Genomic DNA, 23,736 nt, shown 5'->3' with positions numbered 1-23,736 from the left:
TGCAAAAATATTTGTTCAGGTACAAAATTATAATGGGTCCAGTACTCCAGTAGCAGGTTTTAGGAAAAGAAAACGTTTAATTTTCTCACTCTAATTTACGCGTACATGTGTATATATTCACTTTGTTGTATGTTGGTAAAGAGTCTTTGTTAAGTTGTAATAACTTGCACCCAATCCCTTGTCATATGTTTTTGACAATGAATACGTTTAAACTACAAATTCCTGGGGACCCCTGAAAAACCTGTCTATATTTTAAGGTGTTGTTTTTACCTAATATAATATATTAGGTTTTTTTTAAGCCTTAATATTCGGAGAAATAGATAGTATAGACTACATGTGTCAAGTAGCGGACTACCCCTGTGTCTGCGGAATTACTCACTGTATACGCATAACATTGGAGTACAGCACACAGTGCTCAGTATCATTTTGCGTTATGTGGTTTTATGATCACACAGTGTCCAGAGGTACTAGTAAGAATAAATATTTACAATATTTGTTACCCTGACTCTCACCATTATTTTATTTATTTATTTATTTATTTATTTATCTATTTATTTATTTATTTATTTATTTATTTCAATTTTTATTTTAGTTTGTTTATTTTTATTTTTATTAAAAATTAATATAGTTTTTATCATTGGTTTTTATGGGTTTCAAAGTCTACTATATTATGTCATGGTATTCCGGAAACATGGTATCCGCATCAGTTTTGTACTATGTCCATGACGTCATCACTATATGTGCACAAAGGTAGTTCGAAGATGTCAAAGATTTCCTGATGAATATAAAATAAGTTCTCTCTTTACTGACACCGAGAAACATGAACGGACAACCAGAGACCGAGGAGGTATGCTTTTATACATTGTCATATTCTGTTAAGCCGATTAATCATTCTGACATCAATGAAAAGAGCTATCGCCGTCTGTTCGATTCGTCCCCATAGTCTTCGAAGGTGATCGAATTACTTTTCTTACTCACCTAGTTGCAGACCGTCTGCCCTCAGAAAGCCGTCAAAATTATATATGTGGTGTTTTGTTTTGTATTCACTTTTGTAATCCGGTAGATTTTCATTATATACTTCAACCCAGCAACTTATAGCATGACGAACTTGTTTTGAGGTTAAAATTGTTTTTACTGACCGATTTCTGTAAAATGCAATGCTCGTATAATGTCTGTTGACAGTTGTAGTCTACCTATTGCTATTCAAAAGCCGTGGATTGTAATACAAATCTGACGACAGCGATTATAGGACTTCTATAGGTTTAATTGGGGTCAAAGAGATTAATGTCAGTTGTCAGAAAACATTTGGCACTCGCTAAAATAATAGCTGTCACATTCCAACTCATCATATTAATGATGATATGTCCCTATTTATGTTTGAGACCTCCTAGAATCAATGTTTGGGCAGCCATTTTTGAAGACTGAAAGTTAATTTGAACACCCAATTAGACAGCTGGGATCCATATCCGGTGAATTTCAGTGATTAATTCTGATTCAAAGATGGCTACTGAAACACTGATTCTTGGACGTCTCATACATAACTAGGGACATAGTACAGCATTGTTAATGTGATAAGTTGGGATGTGACATAAATGTGACTTAATTTCCAAGAGCAGTAGGTAGCTGACCATTAGCAGGCGATCAGTCAAAATTTTAAGCCAGCGATTATGGTCAATTTTAGCGGACTACATGTAACCACAGGCGTTTGCATCTGGTTTTGGAAAAATAAAATATCCTACCCCTACTATATGAACAAGGTGTACGTGACACTCCATGAACCGGAAGTAAGTAACTTTTGTAACCGAAGAGAAATACTAAATCATCTGCTGCTGTTTTAGATAGTGAAAAAATACCATTTGTCAACGGTGGAGCATCTTTAATCAACGTACCTTAATTCAGAATTCTCTTTTTGCAATGTGTGCCAGGTTTTTGTCGCGAAGTTACGTTTTTTTATTATGAAACAGAACACCAAGTATCTAAGTAGCGGAGGATGCATCAACTATGGAACGGAAGTTGATCTTTAAAGCAAGCAGTTTTACAAGGAGCAATCTGATTTGTTAATCAAATTAATTGACCAATCAGATTGCTTCTTGCAACTGCTCACTTGGAGTTCCGCTTCCTTTCCACAGTTGAAGTATCAGAGTGTCTCACCTTGTTCATATAGTCGCTATATATAGGGGTAGGATATTTTATTTTTCCAAAACCAGATGCAGAGGCCTGTGATGTAATCCTGGAGTATCAATGATGGCTACAGGTCCAATATATCATGTCTCTAGACCTTTCAGTACTAAAGATTTAAGATTACTGGTATTTGGCCCATGTGACCTTTAATGAGGTCAAGGTCAGCCATTATATTAACAAACTTGGTAGCCCTTTATCTCAGCATGCTGCAGACCCCATATCAATCACACAGGTTTAGATTTTCCAGAACTGGACACAAAGACTTGGTGAAAACCCGTAATTAAAACATCTATTGATCATATTGTACTTTGTCTATCTCACACTAATACTATCGTACTTCTATGTCAACTCATCTTTTTCTTATTTGCTCTGCCTTAGTACTTGCAGTACAGTTATAAAAATGTACTTCCTCTTTTCTGAATAATATATACACATGTGTACAGTCTCTTCCATCTAAAGATGTGAAAGCTCGAGTTGCCTCCCGTTAAACGTCATTACTATATTACCGTAGTGTAAGTGCACTGCATAGCACTTGCTGTTCTATTTGTTCAAGCCGTGTTTAAACAAAGATACACAACATATTTGCAACAATATTCCATAACATCAAAGGATTGTTGTAAAAGGTAACCAAATTATGACTTTTTATTTGACAAAAGTATCTGACCATGATTTATAAGTCAAAAGTCGGCAAAGCAAAATAAAGTGATACACATGCAAACAGCCATGTTAGTCTTTCTAACAAGGAAATCACAATATTTCTGTTTTTATCAAATTGATATTAATTAACTAATTTTCTTTTCTTTTAAAGAGACATTGATGAAATTGATAATTTCAGTAATTAGTATGTGTATACAGATTATACTTACATGTATTAAAACGAAAATGGCACTCAGATTTTTACCAGATTTATTGGTTTAATAAATCTACTTATTTCAGAAATAATAAATTTTAATATATAAAATAAATTTCAGTCATTTCAGGAAAAAAAACCTATTTAACTTATGGTGGTTGAATCAACTTTAATTGTACTAAAACAATAAATACCTTTTTTTAACTCCAAAATATAATATAAGGGTGTGCTTTTAAAAGACTACATTCATAAAAATTATACTATCAAATAAGCCATCAATCAATTTGCAAAATATATCAGTAAGGAACAAACTAAGCTAACACAGTTTTAATATTTTCATTATCTGGAGCTATTTAGCAATAGTTTTGCCAAATTAATCTGTTTATCAATAAAAGAAATTCATATTAAGGACGGAGCTTTCCGTTCACGCCTTTTCGCTTACCGTCAAAGCGCTATAAGTTGGTTTTTATGAACCTGTTGGTTCATGGAAGACATGGGATTTCAAGCGTCTTCGTGACATTGCTAATGCTGTAAACAGAGGACGGGATGAAACCAAAATTCATTGAGATTTACAAAACCGTTAAGATTTTAACAAACGCAGGAGACAAGACAACAAGAATTTTCACTAAATGCTTATTGTGAGTATTCTTTTTTATAATGCAATGATAGTTAGTATAGTGCTTCTGAGTAGAAGCTGATATGCTATTCTACTGCCGACGGTGACTGTTCGACTTTTGCTAAAATCAGTTAAATTTAAAATGTTTCAGTAGATTGCAAATACTTGAAAACTAGTTTTGTTTCTAGACTTTCGGTATTATAATATAAATACTACCTGCATTAGAGGGTGACAGTGCCTAGTGTCACCCTCTAATACAGGTAGTATTTATTTATTATATGATATACTTTCTGCTGTGGTTTGGGCTTTCAAATCATTTCAATATTCGTGTTGATGGGACAATGATAATATAATGATGCAAAAAATAAAACATTATTTGTTGTTTAAGGTGGAAAATAGAGTTAGACATATTTTTATTTTAACTGATTATCAATTGATAATGCTATCTCAAACGGCTCACCTCTCTAACAGTAAAGACTATATAGCTATCAATTGCCTAAGTTGGGTAAAACATGTCCAATCCATTTGAGAGGCTAGATAAATTTGTTTACTCTAGTTGTGTATATGTCCGTATACATATATTTGTCAGAGTATCCTAAACTGTAAATTATCTAAAATATTATTCAAGTATGAAACAAAAGCTTAAAATGATATATAACTATACCATTCAAAGAACCAATTCATATATAAAATATTTCTTTCTGCTCTTTATATCTAAAACTCTGTCTAAAAACAGGGAGAGAATATATACTGTAGTTATAAAATTTGTATATGAGTAATTACAAAACCTTATGCAGGTTCATGGCATTTAAGCATTGGTTGTCATATTTTTGACATGCAAATTTGGGTCATTTTGCCAGTGCTTTTTCCAAATGTCCTTAAGTTTTTGAAAATCCCTAATGATTCCAATAGAGAATGTTCTAACAAAATTTTGTTTAAAAAAAAAAAAAAAAAAAATGTCTTAAAGTTTTTTTTTTATCAACCTGAAACACTGCATGGGTGTGTAACATACATTGGTTGTTCAATGGTGCGTGGGTCAGCACACCATGATAAAGATGTGTATATATATATGTTAAATTATTTAGAACTTTCAAATTTCATCACTTGTGCACATTATATGAACTAAGTCTCATGCATGGAGATAGGAAAATTAAATTGTTATAATTAGTTTTTAGTTCCAAGAACAAAAAAATTTATAATGTTTGATATCTTTGGGGAAAACATGAAGTAAAGTTGAAATCGTGAAATGTTTTAATTACCTTAATTATTTGACTTATTTCATTCCAGGGAAGCCCCAGTAAATCCCACGTGACAAGCCTGCCTTCTGACTACAGTGACGTTCAGCCCTCGACCTATGACCCGGAATTCATCTCCGAGATAAGTAACAAAATGCAGGTACCCCACAAACTCGGACCTAAGGAAGAGGTGCACGACCCATTCACACTCCAATCGTCAACCATGAATGATATTAACCCAGGAGCCCACCATATGACAGTTCCTGATAGGATATTTCTCGCAGGTGATGACATAGAAAAATACATGATATTTGCAATAAATAGACATATTGATATAGAAGATATAAATTAATTGAATACATTTTTTGGAGTCCGTGTCTTCCAAACATACATCAGTGATAATGTGTGGTCATGATTATCTCTGTTTCTTCCCTTGCTGAGCAACAGAACGGTCTGTACTGTTAATATGAGTAGCCAACATGTAAAAACATTTTGACATCACAATCCCCTCTCAAGCAGTAGAAAACATCAAAAGATGGGCTTAATTATTTTCAGATTGGTTGTTTAGTGAAATAAACATTCTTGGTGTAATCACTGGGGACTGTCATTACTAGTATTGTAATACATGGGGAGGTATTACTCTCTATTATGGTAATGAGACACCCTTACAAGTATACTGTGACAGTCCCCTGTGAATCTGTATTTAAATAGGACTTTGGGTTGGACAGATAGCTTCACATTACATTAACCATAGAAGATCAATTACCTACAGTAATTAACATTTCAATATGTTTACACAGGATTATAGCATACCTGGTATTGGTATCTCACATTCACTATAGGGATTAACCTAACCTGATACCATGTACAGTGTTATACAACTTCGCTATAAAATATATCGTAATGTAACAAGTATCGGATCCTTTTGGAATTTTCATGTTTAGAATTATAATTAATACAGGGTGACTGGCAAAAGTGGTTTCATTATCTTAGTGCTTTCTAATTTTATTCTGTTAAAATTAACTTCAGATATTCGTTTAAAGGTTCTTAATTTCGTATTTCCATTTCATTTCTTAGAAACTATTCCATGTGAATCTATTCCAAGTCCTGATGCCAATCAAGGTTTAGATATATATAGAAATGCGTTTTATTTGCAATGTTACGTACATGTATGTACATCTCTAAATTATCTAGAATGTGACATTGTCCAGTCTATATTATAATGCAATGAAAATATAATTACCAAGCCATAAATAAAGATTTTCATATTTCTATCAAGTACAGTATATATGTATATAGTGCCTTTTCCTTAATCATATCTATGTAGCACATTTTATCACAATCTTTCTTTTAAGGACGAGAAATATGCTATAAAGTTGTAAAATTCTTCTGTTTTTGCTTTCATATCTTCCCGCTCTGATATTTTTCTTATGCTTATAATATTAATAATAAATTTTAAGTTTAATTGAGGGTTAAGCCATGCATGCATGCATTGTCTTGCATAAAACATACATAAGAGATCTGCTGAACAAGACAGATGACTTTTAATCAGGGATCAATCTACGTTTTGGGGGAAACTACCCTTTTTCAAAATAGGGGAAAAGTTTGGCGAAATTTAGGGGAATTTGAATCTTCTAACTTTGGTCCAAAATTATATTAATTTTGACAAAAAAGAACTGTAAACAACTGATTTTAATTTTGATTTTGTAAAGCAAGATTTAAAGCTTAATAATGAAAAAATTTAGTTTTATCATTAAATATGCAGTAACTGTATGATAAATATGAAGAAATTTGCAAACAAAAGTCTAAAAAAAATTAATGAAAAATAAGTCACAGGGGAAATTGTGTTACAAAAACGGTCATTTTTAGCTTAAAATGGGGAATTTTTAAATCTTCTGGGGGAATTTTAGGCCAGAGGGGAATTTATTCCTTAAGGGGAAATTTACCCATAAACGGTAATAAATCAAAGCTAAATTGATCCCTGTTAATAGTGATGAATATGTAATAACCTTTGATAATATTCATGACTATTAAAGATGCTCCACCGCCGACAAATGGTATCTTTTCACTATCAAAAGCAGGAGCAGACGATTTAGTATTTTTCTTCAGTTACAAAAATTACTTACTTTACACTATTACCACCATTGAAAAGCTTGAGCTTCTAATCTTATTTCAAGTTAAAAATATGAAAAATAATTAATTGCATCCAGAAAAAAATCTGTGGCACTATATCCTATATTGAATGAATTACTGATTGCGCATGCACCAAAGGCAAAATAAGAAAAATATATTATTTTCTGTGACATACATATACACGATTGAACACAAATTATTGTTTAAATAATTAATAACATTTATGCTCTGTCGGCGATGGAGCATCTTTAAGTATTCAATAAACATGATGTCATTTAGTAACCATTGATAATGAACATTCAATAACCTTTAAAAATGTTGTATCGTCATTATTTTTTTTTAATGATTTAATGATAATGATGAATATTCAATAACCTTTTATGATAATGAATATTCAATAATAATTGAGATATCTAAATCAATTGGAAGAAATGGAAAAAAAACTGTTTAGTGCAATTTATATGCTTAAATATTAGATACATATGTGTACATTACATCTTATATGTAATCTTTGTAACATGGTGGCCTAATAATTGTAAATGCAATTAACATATTTATTTTATGAAACAAATATTATTTTATAAAGGTGAGGGACAGCATATTGGGGCCAAGGAAAACCTCCGTCTGTTTGATATCGGCGACCTCCCTCCACCACAGACCATGCCTTTCGTCGGTATGATGACCCCGCCAAGAACTTTGACCCTAGAGGAGCAGGGATTTCCTGCAATGGATATAAAAGACCATGAGGAACCACAACAAGAATCTACAGGGAAAACTGTACAACAGTCACATAATTTTAATGGGTAGGTTTTATACGGGAAAACTGTACAACAGTCACATAATTGTAATGGGTAGGTTTTATAAGGGAAAACTGTACAACAGTCACATAATTGTAATGGGTAGGTTTTATAAGGGAAAACTGTACAACAGTTACATAATTAGGGCCCCGCATCGAGATGCGGGTGCCCTATAGTAATCAGGTTGTCCGTCTGTCTGTCCGTCCGTCCGTCTGTCCGTTTTTTTTCTTTTGCACATTAATGATGGAAGGGAGTGGAGTATTTTCCCCATATTTTACATGCTGATTCCCCATCCATCCTAGATCTGCTTGGTAATTTTTCAGGCTGAAATTAAATTAAAAAGTCGGCCATCTTGGATTTTAACATTTAAAAAAATCACAATGTTGTTGCTCTTAACTGATAAACATTTTGTTATAACATTATGATGCAAAGTTGTTCAGAATTAAACAAGGAGTTGACTGTCCAAAGGTAAGGTCATGGGCCAAGGTTACTAAGTCAAAGGTCAAGGTCAAATTTATTTGAGTTAATTGTATGCTCTTAATGTAATGTTAGCTTGGAATCAGGATTCAAGTTAAATACTTGGAAGACTTTTTCCAAAGAATTATAATAATGTACCATCATCGGTTTCCCAATTAATGTTGACATTAATTATTTATTAGCAACATATAGCTAACACGGAAGAATTCGTTGTCAAAATACTACTTTTCCACTTAAGCACGTCAGACACATAACGGGGCCCTTTCTGACGTGTCAGTGTTCTAGTTGTAATGAGTAGGTATAATAAGGGAAAACTGTACAACAGACACATAATTGTAATGGGTTGGTATAATAAGGGAAAACTGTACAACAGTCACATAATTGTAATGGGTTGGTATAATAAGGGAAAACTATACAACAGACACATAATTGTAATGAGTAGGTATAATAAGGGAAAACTGTACAACAGTCACATAATTGTAATGGGTAGGTATAATAAGGGAAAACTGTACAACAGTCACATAATTGTAATGGGTAGGTATAATAAGGGAAAACTGTACAACAGTCACATAATTGTAATGGGTAGGTTTTATAAGGGAAAACTGTACAACAGTCACATAATTGTAATGGGTAGGTTTTATAAGGGAAAACTGTACAACAGTTACATAATTGTAATGAGTAGGTATAATAAGGGAAAACTATACAACAGTCACATAATTGTAATGGGTAGGTTTTATAAGGGAAAACTGTACAACAGTCACATAATTGTAATGGGTAGGTTTTATAAGGGAAAACTGTACAACAGTTACATAATTGTAATGAGTAGGTATAATAAGGGAAAACTATACAACAGTCACATAATTGTAATGGGTAGGTTTTATAAGGGAAAACTGTATAACAGTCACATAATTGTAATGGGTAGGTTTTATAAGGGAAAACTATACAACAGTCACATAATTGTAATGGGTAGGTTTAATAAGGGAAAACTGTACAACAGTCACATAATTGTAATGGGTAGGTTTTATAAGGGAAAACTGTACAACAGTACATAATTGTAATGGTAGGTTTTAAGGAAAACTGTACAACAGTCACATAATTGTAATGGGTAGGTTTTATAAGGGAAAACTGTACAACAGTACATAATTGTAATGGTAGGTTATAAGGAAAACTACAACAGTACATAATTGTAATGGGTAGGTTTTATAAGGGAAAACTGTACAACAGTCACATAATGTAATGGTAGGTAAGGAAAACTGTACAACGTATAATTGTAATGGGTAGGTATTATATAGGGAAAACTGTACAACAGTACATAATTGTAATGGGTAGGTTTTATAAGGGAAAACTGTACAACAGTTACATAATTGTAATGAGTAGGTATAATAAGGGAAAACTATACAACAGTCACATAATTGTAATGGGTAGGTTTTATAAGGGAAAACTGTATAACAGTCACATAATTGTAATGGGTAGATTTTATGAGGGAAAACTGTTCAACAGTTACATAATTGTAATGAGTAGGTATAATAAGGGAAAACTGTACAACAGTTACATAATTGTAATGGGTAGGTTTGAATATATAGAAACTATAAAATTCTGGTTCTGAAATGATGGTCTTGAGATTGGGTATTTTAACTAGTGACTAAAGGTGCTAGGGTTAGTGGTTACAGTTCAAATCCATGCATGGTCATAATGTCATTTAACAGGGTACATTATGTTTGTAGGGCTTGTTTTCACTTAATTTGGAAGGAGCCTTTTTACATTATTTTGGAAAAGAAGTTGGCAAATTCTTTTTGGGGAGGAAATTTCCAGGAGTAAACTATTTTTTAGGAATTTGACATAAATTTGAAATAATTTCCAGTTAGAATGGCGTTATTGGCCTCAAAAAGCCCCTAGAAAAACCTTGGTGTGTGTGTTCAAGTTGTGGTAAAGCTCCAACAGGGAGGTGAAAATTTTTTTAATTTATAGTCAGCCTAGTTTATTAGCAAACACCTGGCAAATAGCCACTTGTACTTTTTTGTGGCTATTTTCTGCACAATTTGACCTTTGTATAAAGACCACTTGGCAAAATAATTATTAAAACTCTTTAAAGACTGATTTAAAAGCACTTCCAAAAGGCCTTTACAGGTTTGGATCTTATTTTGAGTTTTATTTTATCAATTGAAATCTCATTTAATGAGGAGATATTTGGTTGTTGGCATTGAAACCCATGTTTCACTTGATATCAATTTTGCTGGAATGGTTTTATTTGCAGTGGCTCCAAAGCTGCATTTCCCATCATAAATATACATGATACTAACATAAACAGCTTGACTGTATTAGGAGGAGAGGGTGACAAATTCAGACAGATTACGGGGATAATGGAACGGTTTATACCGTCTGCTATGACTAGCTGGTTTAGGTAACGAAGGCAGCCTGCTGTCATAGACTTTGGAAATATATGTCACTCTTTTTGTTTGTATCACGTTATAATTATATTCACTTCTGGTTTGCTGCATGATTGTACGAGGCGACTTCATAACTGTGACAAAAAGTAATCTTCACCCTCGATATTCCAGGGGTTACTATCATATTGTTATTATGTTGCTAAACTGAAGGCATTTAATGAGGAACATTAAATGAATCACAGGCTTAGATCTACAGACTTCCTATAAAGTTGACACAGAACAACAACCCTCTTCAAAAGTCATACAACAGTGTATTGTTATTCGATTCTTTTGATGTACATCAGAGGACCAGATTACATATACAGGTACTTCTTTCATCTGTTTTCACACACATAGCCTTCAGTTTTGCTATACCATAGTCCATAGGTCTGTGTAATGATAGTGATAGTAACCCCTGCAATATCGAGGATGAGTAATCCTACAATAAGACTTAAAAGCCAATAAATTAAATTGGGCTGGGGTTTATAATTTAATACAAAAGAGACCAGAATATTGGTTGTTTTCATAATGCAGAATTTCTAGTTGAAGTAGTTGTCCAGTCATCATCCATTCAATGTAACAATAATATTAAGCTTGTTATTAAATTTCCTGTGCCATAAAATGGGAAGGGAGAATGAGTGTTGCCCCATCTGTCCAAATCCATATCCCCAGTCCTGTCACGCCTTAAAGTCATGTTTGATATATATATTTAAAGGGACAATTCAGTTTAAGAGAACATTAAAATTTGTATATATATCAGATAAAACAAGTTCTAATGGAAATAAGATCAGTCAGTTTTACTGTGATATGCCTGAAACGCCTATGGTGGTGACATGTGTGTGAAATATTCAAACTTGCTCGCTGTCCGCCATTACACACTGTGGTCGAACTTCTTGTATGCCGAACCCTGTCCCTTGCTCGTAAAGTAATGCAACTTTTGGCAAGAACTGCTCAAATCGCTCTGACAGTAGTGTGTTTAACTTATTAGGTGAATTGTCTTGCCTAAAAATCATTTTATCACCTTCTCAGTGGTTATGTAGTTCATTTGTTTAACGTGCGTGACTTTGGCTCGGGTATGGGTACAGAGTTAATATTGTAGCTGCTTAATCGTATTGATCAACGATTTGATATTTCAACGATATTAATTAAAATACTTAACAATGTCGTGGAATTTGTCAATGTTTTACATTATATGTTTCATAAGAAATGTAAAACAATACATTTATGCTATATTTTGCTTATTGGTTACGTAAAAGAATTTGCCTGAGTGAATTGTCTCTTTAATAGAAGCGGAGATGCTTGATTACATTTCTTACAGACATTTCTAGTTTTGTGATGTTATCCTAATTTGCTTCAGTTATCGTATAAAGAATATCACTTTGATCATCACTTTTATGCTAACATAAAGATAGCATTGTACTCCACACTGGTTAATACATGTATCACAGACTTCAGGATGATAAACATCCATGTACACCTCAATCAAAGTCAGTACATTTATCTATGAAAAATGGGGAAGGGCTGTGATACTATGCTTATTACAAGGGATATAAGTATTTAAGTAGGTATGGGCTTATTGTAGGATAAAACAAGTAATATAAGCATGTGGATAGCCCCATGTTGCTGTCATATCTTCCATTTAGTTATCTTCTCTTGAGTGCAGGAAATGATTGCTATATCAATTGTCCTCATTTTTTTTCACAAATTTATTTAAAAAAAAAAAAAAAAAAAAGCAATCAAAACGTATTTACAAGGGCAGATAACTGTTTTGTGAAAAAGATTTTCGTTTTGCCTGATTTCATTTAATTTTATTCCCTATCTCAGTATGTATAGTATAGGGAACTTGAAAATAAAATTTCATTTTCTGTTTCTTTTATAGACTTATACAGATTCTCTATTGCTGTTTTGCTATGATGGCTTAATCTGTTGGTGTTGTGATTTATCAGTTCCTTTACTTTCTTATGTAACCATATTTGTTATTCTGCTTTCCGTGATGTACCATAATCCGCCTACTAGGTAGATTATCTGTACTTCTCTCACTTTGAATTTATTATTATATATTAAGTTTATCCATGAATAAGCCCCTGCCTACAAATGTATGTGTATAATTAGGCCATGTTCATTATATCTCAGAATCCTATTTCATGTAATTTACCAGGTATTTGTCATTATAAGTAATTGCTCTCTCATTTGATAGCAAAAGACTTCTGATGAGATATTATCATATTTGTATCCTCAACAATTTAATGGTTTGATTAAAGGGAGATAAATCACATTTTAACGTGGGTTCAAAGTTAACTTTAAATGCTTGAATATATTGTTATTATTATATTGCATTCAAATTTACATTGACCGATATCACTTGAATTAGAAACGATGGCTGGATATTTCTAGAGCATACCAACAAACTTCATATTGTTATAACACTATGAAATGTAGATTTTATATATACTCATCTCAATATCATATAAAGTGTTCATCTTTACCTTGAACATTTGATGCTTGTGACAATGTTCAACCTCATGTAAATGACAGGACCATACATTGATGAAATTATCTTTCTTCGTGAACCAGGTCAGCCGTTCAGCTGGAGCCATACACACCCGGAGCTTCCATGAATGAGTCCTTACTTCTCAACGAGGAGGACGAGACCACGCTCCTAAAGACACAAGTCGCAAAACTCACACGGAAAGTCACGTTACTGGAGGAGGATAATATTCGGAGATCTAATTACGAAAAAATTGTGTACCCCATCGTATTCGGCTGGTCAATATGGAAAATCGTGTCTGTGTTTTGGTCCTTAATGCGACCGCGCCATTATTATTAAAATGTTTAGATAGTTCTATTAACACATTCACCCCTGAAATTTCATAATGGACTGGTTAAGTCATTGATTTAGAAAAGTCTAAATGTGTCTTCAGGGTTGAATTAGGTAGTTACTCGTTCACCCCCGAAATTTCATAATGGACTGGTTAAGTCATTGATTTAGAAAAGTCTAAATGTGTCTTCAGGGATGAATTAGGTAGTTACTCGTTCACCCCCGAAATTCCATAATGGACTGGTTAAGTCATTGATTTAGAAAAGTCTAAATGTGTCTTCAGGGATGAATTAGGTAGTTACTCGTTCACCCCCGAAATTTCATAATGGACTGGTTAAGTCATTGATTTAGAAAAGTCTAAATGTGTCTTCAGGGATGAATTAGGTAGTTACTCGTTCACCCCCGAAATTTCATAATGGACTGGTTAAGTCATTGATTTAGAAAAGTCTAAATGTGTCTTCAGGGATGAATTAGGTAGTTATTCATTCACCCCTGAAATTTCATAATGGACTGGTCTAGTCTTTGATTTAGAAGAGTCTAAATGTATCTTCAGGGGTGGATGAGTTTACTTTAACAAAGTGATAAACAGTCTGCATAAAAATACTATAAAGATTTTGTATAGTGAGAAATTTAACTTCTCAAAAGCATAAATAACCCATGGAGGAATATCTATGGTCCCAGTTGTCTATCTGAAGGGCACACATGTTTGGCAGTAAATGAAAAATTTAATTTTTATCCCCCGCCCAACGAAGTTGGCGGGGGATATACAAATAGGTTCCGTCCGTCCGTCTGTCCGTCTGTCCGTCCGTACGAATGGTTTCCGGAGCATAACTCTTAAACCAGTAGAGATATTTCCACGAAACTTCATCCACACATTGGTCTTATGGTCTAGTAGTGCTTTTTGCTATTTTTAGGTTTTCTTTTTTTGCACTTTTTCCGTAACCATGGAAACATTGCTGAAAATATCATATTTTTGTACCAGGTTCGTTTCCGCAGCATAACTGGAAAACCGGTTGAGATGAATGCATGGAACTCCATAGGCACATTAGTCTTTTGGTCTAGTAGTGCCTTTTGCTATTTTAAGGTTTTCACTTTTTGTACTTTTTTCTATAACCATGGAAACATTGCTGAAAATGGCAGATTTTTGTTCAAGAATCGTTTCTGGAGCACAACTCTAAAACCAGCAGAGATATTTCCATGAAACTTCATAGACACATTGTTCTTATGGTCTAGTAGTGCCTTTTGCTATTTTTAGGTTTTCACTTTTTGTGCTTGTTTCTGTAACCATAGAAACATGCTGAAAATAGCATATTTTTGTAGCAGGTTCATTTCCGGAGCATAACTCTAAAACCAGCAGAGATATTTCCACGAAACTTCATAGACACATTCTTTTTAGGCCCTTTATGACACTGTCATTGTACTAGTTATAAACAGGTTAATAGTTTTTCACCTATATGCTTCACATTCATAAAACTATTCACCTTGCTGTATCTGCCCTTACCAGAAAAGAAAGAAAAACATTTGGATTATGTTCGTTGCAGTGTTATTTGGTGGATGAAAGAAAATACAAATTTAAAACTGCGGTCAAATTTGAATGATATATGTATCTTATGACATTAGACAACACAGACCTTGAATTTAATACATCGTGGAGTAAAATATTAAAAAAAAAAAAACGGGAAAATTATCGCCAACAAATGTCAAGGCTGTATACCTGATTCAACAATTGCAGCCCCACTCTACTTGAATTATACTCCATCTTTCTTTAGCTCAACTTCCTTTTTCCTGTTTTTTTTTTTCATACACGTAAGTCTCCACAATCAAACTGACTTCAGCTTTGATATCTCCATTGGTGGGGGATCTGAATGACTATGTCCTTGTTATCATACACATAAGTCTCCACAATCAAACTGACTTCAGCTTTGATATCTCCATTGGCGGGGGATCTGAATGACTATGTCCTTGTTATCATACACATAAGTCTCCACAATCAAACTGACTTCAGCTTTGATATCTCCATTGGCGGGGGATCTGAATGACTATGTCCTTGTTATCATAGATAAAGATATTGATATATATTGTTGTTATATATTAAACAGCATGACCCTGTTTCTTTGTTAGCAAATATTTTAACAATTTAAAGGAAATCAAATTTAAGCTTTATTGAAAAGTATTTTGTGACATCTGCACCTAAAAAATCTCTTTGTTTTCGTATGAGTAGAACAATTATACTATCAAATTGTTTGAGATGTCAGTTTTCAAAAAGAGACTTTAGATAAAAGGTTCAATTTGAATTTATTTTTCTTGAGTTATGAACTTTTAATTAATTACTGGTATTTTGATGTTTTGTAAGAAAGTTGTGAAACTTAACTCGATAATGTCTTCACATTTTCCCCACCAATCACAGACAAAAGTAGAGTAATTTTGCAAAGAATTACAGAGTTACCTCTGTAGAATATGTCTGTATCCCATTGCGTTCATACCACCTTTAACGCAATCAAAATACTGTTCAATCTCTATGTGATGTATTTCTCTGAAATGAAAGACATTTCCATCTGAAACTCACATCACAATCAATACCTACCCACAAGGACTTAACTCTGTAATATGCAAATACAGAATAGTTATATGAATTACCAGGTAATTGGAGATTTGAATTTAACTAATTTGACTAGAAATAGAGTAGAACTTTGATTCTATGAAGTATGAAAGTATGTACTGCTTGTATGTATGCTAAATTGTCGAAAATTAAAAATACTGTAATTGTATTTGTTACATTTATCTACAATACCTTTGAGTACTGTCAGTATCTTGTATGCTCTCTTCTTTTCTAATATATTGAAATCTTGTTTGATTTTAAGGTTTGATAAATGATTAGATACTTAATGTCTTTTGTCAAACTTTGTTAAAAATCATATGGAAACTGAAAAACAGAAATGTGATTTTGTTATGATTAGAATTGGATCTCAATTTCATACTTTCAAAATTCATTGGGTATATGATATACCCAATGAAATTTGAAAGTGTGAAATTGAAAGGAAAAAACCCACTTTGTTGATACTGTATTAGTCTTTTAGATAATTCCTTGTAGGTTACAAAATAAAATTCCAGGGACCAAGAAATCGGCTGCAGACCTGATAATGATTATACCAGTGTTATTTCCCTTTACTTGTGGGAAGCTGATAAATGGCCTAAAAATGGGCATAAGTCCTACACTTTCGTGATAAGTCCTACATTTATGATGTGTGTATGTGTTTATGTAGCTGATTTCCTTTCCTTTAATACTGTAAAAATACAGAAAAATGCCACAGCATTTCTTTTAAGTTAAGTTCGAAAACTGAACTGCTCTGAATTTTCTTAAGCTCTGTTGGGGTCAAATTATTCCAATAAATATATATCTTTTTCAGAGATAAATTATGTTTTGTTTTCAAAATTACATGTTCATATTTTCAAAAATGTCTTCTTGAAATATCCCATCAAATTATATGAAACAATATCATACTGTATATTGATATGTTTCCTCAAAGAAAGAAATTATACCACTTTCTATCAAAGGAATTCAGTTCCAACCCATCCATTCACCCTGTAATTCTAAAATGGACTGTTCTAGTTTTTGAAGCAGAAGAGTCTAAATGTGTCTTTAGGGGTGAATGAGTTATATGTTTAAAATCTTGATAATAATTTAAAACTTACTTGTGTCATTTTCCACCTGTGAAAAACTACAAAAAGAGACATCCATTTGTTTGAAAATGGTTTAATATATGTAAAAATGAAACTAAATGGGAAACTTTCCCAAACAGTAGAAAGTTCCGTTTTACATGATATTTTAAAGGCCCAACATTTTCATTCACCCCTAAACTTGCATTTGAACTCTTCTAATTCTTGGACTAGAGCAGTCCATTATGAAATTTAGGGATGAAAGTGTTCAAACATATTTTGTGTTATTGTTTTGACACATAAACCAGAATAACCATGGTGTATAATTAAGTTTGTGTTTTATTTTGTTTGCAATCGTGATTTTTAAAGTGTTGATTTAATTATTTCATAATTTCATTATCCATCAATTTGTGTTCAGCCTTTCATCTTATTTGGATCATTCCATTAAAACATTCTACTTTAGATCATCTGTCACGCCTTAGAGCATCAGGGATAGGGACGTCACAGATTTGTTTTGATCAATCACAGAAAAAGAACAAAAAGAAAATCTCTCTTTGGGTCATTTGAGCAGGGTCATTTCTGATTTATCACAATTACCTCCCTTTGCTTTATACTAGCGGTAGCTTATATTTATAAGACCTACCGGTATTGCCAAGGTTGGACATGGACAATGACTGTCAAATATTTACCTAAGGAAATTAGATAGGGGTTCATACATTTTAGCAGTTAAAAGATATTTTTTGTTACCTACAGAAATTTTGATGTCAAATTAAAGGGACAATTCAGTCTAAGAGAACATTAAAATTTGTACATTTATCGGGAAAAAAAACCCAGTTCTAATGGAAATTAGACCAGTCGGTGTTACTGTGATATGCCAGAAAAGCCCATGGTTGTGAAATGCGTGTGAAATATTCAAACTTGCTCGCTGTCCGCCATTACACATTGTGGTTGAGCATCTTGTATGCCGAACCCTGTCCCTTGCTCGTAGAGTAATGCTACTTTTGTCTAGAACTGCTGAAATCGCTCTGACAGTAGTGTGTTTACCTTATTAAGTGAATTATCTTGCCTAAGAATCATTTCATCACCTACTCTGTGGTTATGTAGTTCATTTGGTTAACGTGCGTGACTTTGGCTTGGGTATGGGTACAGCGTACATACTGTACCTGCCTAATCATATTGATCAACGATTTGTAATTACAACGGTATCAATTAAAATACTAAACAATGGCGTGGAATTTGTCAATATTTTATGTTATTTGTTTCATAAAAAATGTAGAACAATACATTTATGCCATATTTTGCATAATAAGCAAAATCATAAAAGAAATAAATAAAATCTTTAAAAAGATTAATTAAATCATTAAAAAAAATGTTATTTGAGCTTTAAAGATGTGTGCTAAAATTGTCAAATGTGTAAGAAATACTCTGTTCATTGTATAAATATATAACAAGGACATATGTACTAACATACAATAGGAAATGACAAATTATTTATAATTTGCATGAATCTATTGAATCTTTTCACCAGCATTCTGTACTATGAACCAGTTTATTTTCAATAGATTTTATGGGCAAGTAAAATTCGCAAAAATAATTGCCATCAAAATGATTCAACTACAAGTACAATTGAGAATTGTAAATCGTAAAATAAACGTGAAATTGAGTTGCTGTGAAAGTTGGTTTATAGAATTCAAGGTTATTGCTGGATTAAAAAATGCTGCTCATTAGCTGAACTCATTTTACATGTACTTTTCTTATTTCCAACAATCATTTTCAGTCTAAACAATGTTTTGTTTTTGGGTACATTAATACAGGAATACAAAGTACAATGTGAACTTTTTGCCCAGCTTGATTTGATACAAGAAAAAAATACAATGTTTGGTATACAGGCCTTGTGGACCTTTCCACAGGGGGCCAACCCAATGAAAATAGATGTTGCCATACATTTTGATTTTTTTTTGTATTCGGTGTATCTACTGATGAGTACATATGACAGTCATGTGTTTTTTTCAGAAAATGCGAAATTTGAAAAATTATTTGAAAATCAGGATATTTTCTGTTTTATAGTAATTTTCCCAATTTTTTTTAATAATTTTTCAAATCTCTTATTTTCTGAAAAAAATTACATGACTGGCATATACACTTATCAGTCCATCCACCAAATACAAAAAAATGTATGACAAAATCCATTTTGGGCCCCCTGTGGACTTTTCATAATTATCATTGTTTATAATCAACATTGTTTATTTACAGGAAGGTGTGAGCTAATCAACAAGTCTTTCATTTTGTGTAATTGTGAAAATGTATTTATCGTAAACTGGTGTAGGTAGATATGATATAGCAAATCTGCCATGTTGTGTATAATACCTTACTTAATATACCTACTTAGGCCAGCTAAAGCTGTAAAAATAATAAGGCCAGCTAAAGCTGTAAAAATAATTCAAATCACTGTATAGCTGGTTATTTTCACAGATATGATATTTTCGTGATTTCACGGGACATGGCTATGATCGCAAAAATTCTATCCACCAAATATTGAGAAATGGTTGAATGATGTATACCTTTAACCAACTATACATGTAGGTACCAGTATGTAGTTATAATTTTGTACCATGTGTACATTACACGTGCATGAGTTAGATATTTGAAGCATAATTTTCTGCCTTTGCATATTAAAGCGTTATCTTTACATGTAGTTAAAGCTATTGATTATGATGTCAAGTGTTCGCGAGTGTATCATATTAGAAAACGATATGGTTTTCGCCCAAAATAATGACATTGCAATTGATACTTACATGCAAGGGAAACAACTCTGTAATATACAAAGGTGGAAGATACAAGTTGTCAGTCAGACAATAAAAAATATTATTATTTTCATTTTATTATAATTTTTTGTGAGATGATTTCAGTGCTAATTTTTGTCAGATTGTGATTTTGTTACTGTCTGATACCGTATACATGTCCATACTTCCATTAACATTTTATCTGTTATATCAGAGATTTATATAGATACTGTTAAAGATGCTCCATCGCCGACAGAGCATAAATGATATTCATCATTTGAACAATAATTAGAGTTTAATCGGGTATATATTTGCCTAATTAACACAAAAAAATAACATAAAATAATTATTTCGCCTTTGGTGCATGAGCAATCATTACTTCATTCTATATAAGATATAGTGCCACAGAATTTTTTCAGGATGCAATTAATTATTTTTCATATTTTTTACATGAAGTAAAATAAGTAGCTCAAACTTTTCAATGGTGGTAATGATGTAAAGTAAGTAACTTTTGTAACTGAATAAAAATACTAAATCGTCTGCTCCTGTTTTTGATAGTGAAAAATACCATTTGTCAGCGGTGGAGCATATTTAACCAACTTATTTCTGTGTGCAATTAATTTTGCATATTTCATGAGCGATAAAAAAAACGCAAAAATAAACCTCTACGTAAAAGTTCGGTAAAATCGAACTATATGACTCTAAATTGCAGTGAAAAAAATTGTTAGAAATGAAAATGTGAAATTAAGTCGTCACAAAAGTAAGTTGTTTTACATTGTGTATCTAATTCTCTGGTTATAGTTGGATTATCAACAGAACTTGCAATTAAACATTCTTCTTTTGTACATTTGATCTTGGTTTTTTGGATTAAGGGACTGACCCATGGAGTTAGATGAACACCTGAAGAATATTGAGCTAAATATCACCACGGGCCTTTGGCTCTATAGACATAATACACACAAATAGTGTATTCCAACATCTGTTGAGCTAAAAGCCTGTGCTATCACCGGGTAGTTGGTTCACAAATAGCGTACACCTACATCTGTAGAGCTAAAAGCCTGTGCTATCACCGGGTAGTTGGTTCACAAATAGTGTACACCAACATCTGTAGAGCTAAAAGCCTGTGCTATCACCGGGTAGTTGGTTCACAAATAGTGTACACCAACATCTGTAGAGCTAAAAGCCTGTGCTATCACCGGGTAGTTGGTTCACAAATAGCGTACACCTACATCTGTAGAGCTAAAAGCCTGTGCTTTCACCGGGTAGTTGGTTCACAAATAGTGTACACCAACATCTGTAGAGCTAAAAGCCTGTGCTATCACCGGGTAGTTGGTTCACAAATAGTGTACACCAACATCTGTAGAGCTAAAAGCCTGTGCTTTCACCGGGTAGTTGGTTCACAAATAGTGTACACCAACATCTGTAGAGCTAAAAGCCTGTGCTATCACCGGGTAGTTGGTTCACAAATAGCGTACACCTACATCTGTAGAGCTAAAAGCCTGTGCTTTCACCGGGTAGTTGGTTCACAAATAGTGTACACCAACATCTGTAGAGCTAAAAGCCTGTGCTATCACCGGGTAGTTGGTTCACAAATAGTGTACACCAACATCTGTAGAGCTAAAAGCCTGTGCTATCACCGGGTAGTTGGTTCACAAATAGCGTACACCTACATCTGTAGAGCTAAAAGCCTGTGCTTTCACCGGGTAGTTGGTTCACAAATAGTGTACACCAACATCTGTAGAGCTAAAAGCCTGTGCTATCACCGGGTAGTTGGTTCACAAATAGTGTACACCAACATCTGTAGAGCTAAAAGCCTGTGCTATCACCGGGTAGTTGGTTCATAAATAGTGTACACCAACATCTGTAGAGCTAAAAGCCTGTGCTATCACCGTATAGTTGGTTCATAAATAGTGTACTCCAACATCTGTAGAGCTTAAAGCCTGTGCTATCACCGGGTAGTTGGTTCACAAATAGTGTACTCCAACATCTGTAGAGCTAAAAGCCTGTGCTATCACCGGGTAGTTGGTTTACAAATAGTGTACTCCAACATCTGTAGAGCTAAAAGCCTGTGCTATCACCGTATAGTTGGTTCATAAATAGTGTACACCAACATCTGTAGAGCTAAAAGCCTGTGCTATCACCGGGTAGTTGGTTCATAAATAGTGTACACCAACATCTGTAGAGCTAAAAGCCTGTGCTATCACCGGGTAGTTGGTTTACAAATAGCGTACACCTACATCTGTAGAGCTAAAAGCCTGTGCTATCACCGTATAGTTGGTTCATAAATAGTGTACACCAACATCTGTAGAGCTGAAAGCCTGTGCTATCACCGTATAGTTGGTTCATAAATAATGAACACCTACATCTGTAGAGCTAAAAGCCTGTGCTATCAACGGGTAGTTGGTTCCAAATAGTGTACTCCAACATCTGTAGAGCTAAAAGCCAGTGCTATCACCGGGTAGTTGGTTCACAAATAGTGTACTCCGACATCTGTAGAGCTAAAAGCCTGTGCTATCACCGGGTAGTTGGTTAACAAATAGCGTACACCTACATCTGTAGAGCTAAAAGCCTGTGCTTTCACCGGGTAGTTGGTTCCAAATAGTGTACTCCAACATCTGTAGAGCTAAAAGCCTGTGCTATCACCGGGTAGTTGGTTCACAAATAGTGTACTCCGACATCTGTAGAGCTAAAAGCCTGTGCTATCACCGTATAGTTGGTTCACAAATAGTACTCCAACATCTGTAGAGCTAAAAGCCTGTGCTATCACCGGATAGTTTGTTCACAAATAGTGTACACCAACATTTGTAGAGCAAAAAGCTTGTGCTATCACCAGATAGTTGGTTCACAAATAGTGTACTCCAACATCTGCAGAGCTAAAAGCCTGTGTTATCATCGGGTAGTTGGTTCACAAATAGTTGACATCTGCAGAGCTAAAAGCCTGTGTTATCATCGGGTAGTTGGTTCACAAATAGTGTACACCAACATCCATAGAGCTAAAAGCCTGTGCTATCACCGGATAGTTTGTTCACAAATAGTGTACACCAACATTTGTAGAGCTAAAAGCCTGTGCTATCACCAGATAGTTGGTTCACAGATAGTGTACACCAACATCTGTAGATCTAGAGCTAAAAGCCTGTGCTATCACCCGGTAATTGGTTCACAAATAGTGTACACCAACATCTGTAGAGCTAAAAGCCTATGTTATCACCGGGTAGTTGGTTCACAAATAGTGTACACCTACATCTGTAGAGCTAAAAGCCTGTGCTATCACCGGGTAGTTTGTTCACAAATAGTGTACACCAACATCTGTAATGCTATAAGCCTGTGCTATCACCGTATAGTTGTTGTTCACAAATAGTGTACACCAACATCTGTAGAGCTAAAAGCCTGTGCTATCACCGTATAGTTGGTTCACAAATAGCGTACACCTACATCTGTAGAGCTAAAAGCCTGTGCTATCACCGTATAGTTGGTTCACAAATAGTGTACACCAACATCTGTAGAGCTAAAAGCCTGTACTATCACCGGGTAGTTGGTTCACAAATAGTGTACACCAACATCTGTAATGCTAAAAGCCTATGTTATCACCGTATAGTTGGTTCACAAATAGTGTACACCAACCTCTGTAGAGCTAAAAGCCTGTGCTATCACCGTATAGTTGGTTCACAAATAGTGTACACCAACCTCTGTAGAGCTAAAAGCCTGTGCTATCACCGTATAGTTGGCTCACAAATAGTGTACACCAACATCTGTAGAGCTAAAA

General features: G+C 33.8%; 1 protein-coding gene across 2 annotated transcripts; it reads left to right on the top strand.

The window, feature by feature from the left end:
* Positions 1-705: 705 nt before the first annotated feature.
* LOC138309143 (mitochondrial fission factor-like) lies at positions 706-20,818 on the top strand. 2 transcript variants are annotated; one of them, XM_069250295.1, is made up of 5 exons: positions 706-847; positions 4,935-5,166; positions 7,602-7,818; positions 10,544-10,690; positions 13,290-20,818. In XM_069250295.1, exons 1-5 carry the CDS (start codon positions 821-823, stop codon positions 13,540-13,542), a joined length of 876 nt encoding a protein of 291 aa, XP_069106396.1. In that variant the 5' UTR covers positions 706-820; the 3' UTR covers positions 13,543-20,818. The 2 variants fall into 2 exon arrangements, with proteins under 2 accessions (XP_069106396.1, XP_069106397.1); XM_069250296.1 differs by lacking the exon at positions 10,544-10,690.
* The last annotated feature ends 2,918 nt before the right edge of the window (positions 20,819-23,736 follow it).

Source organism: Argopecten irradians, chromosome 15 (genome assembly GCF_041381155.1).
Source record: "Argopecten irradians isolate NY chromosome 15, Ai_NY, whole genome shotgun sequence".
Lineage (NCBI taxonomy): Eukaryota > Metazoa > Mollusca > Bivalvia > Pectinida > Pectinidae > Argopecten > Argopecten irradians.
Note: the sequence above shows the minus strand (reverse complement) of the source record. Positions and strands in the feature narration are given on the sequence as shown.

What these genes read in the sequence shown, in the direction of transcription:
- LOC138309143 (XM_069250295.1), top strand. Translation starts at nt 821, where the DNA reads ATGAACGGACAACCAGAGACCGAGGAG. An exon ending in CAGTCACATAATTTTAATGG is followed by an intron (nt 7,819 to 10,543) that starts GTAGGTTTTATA and finishes TTTTATTTGCAG; the next exon opens with TGGCTCCAAAGCTGCATTTC. An exon ending in GCTATGACTAGCTGGTTTAG is followed by an intron (nt 10,691 to 13,289) that starts GTAACGAAGGCA and finishes TTCGTGAACCAG; the next exon opens with GTCAGCCGTTCAGCTGGAGC.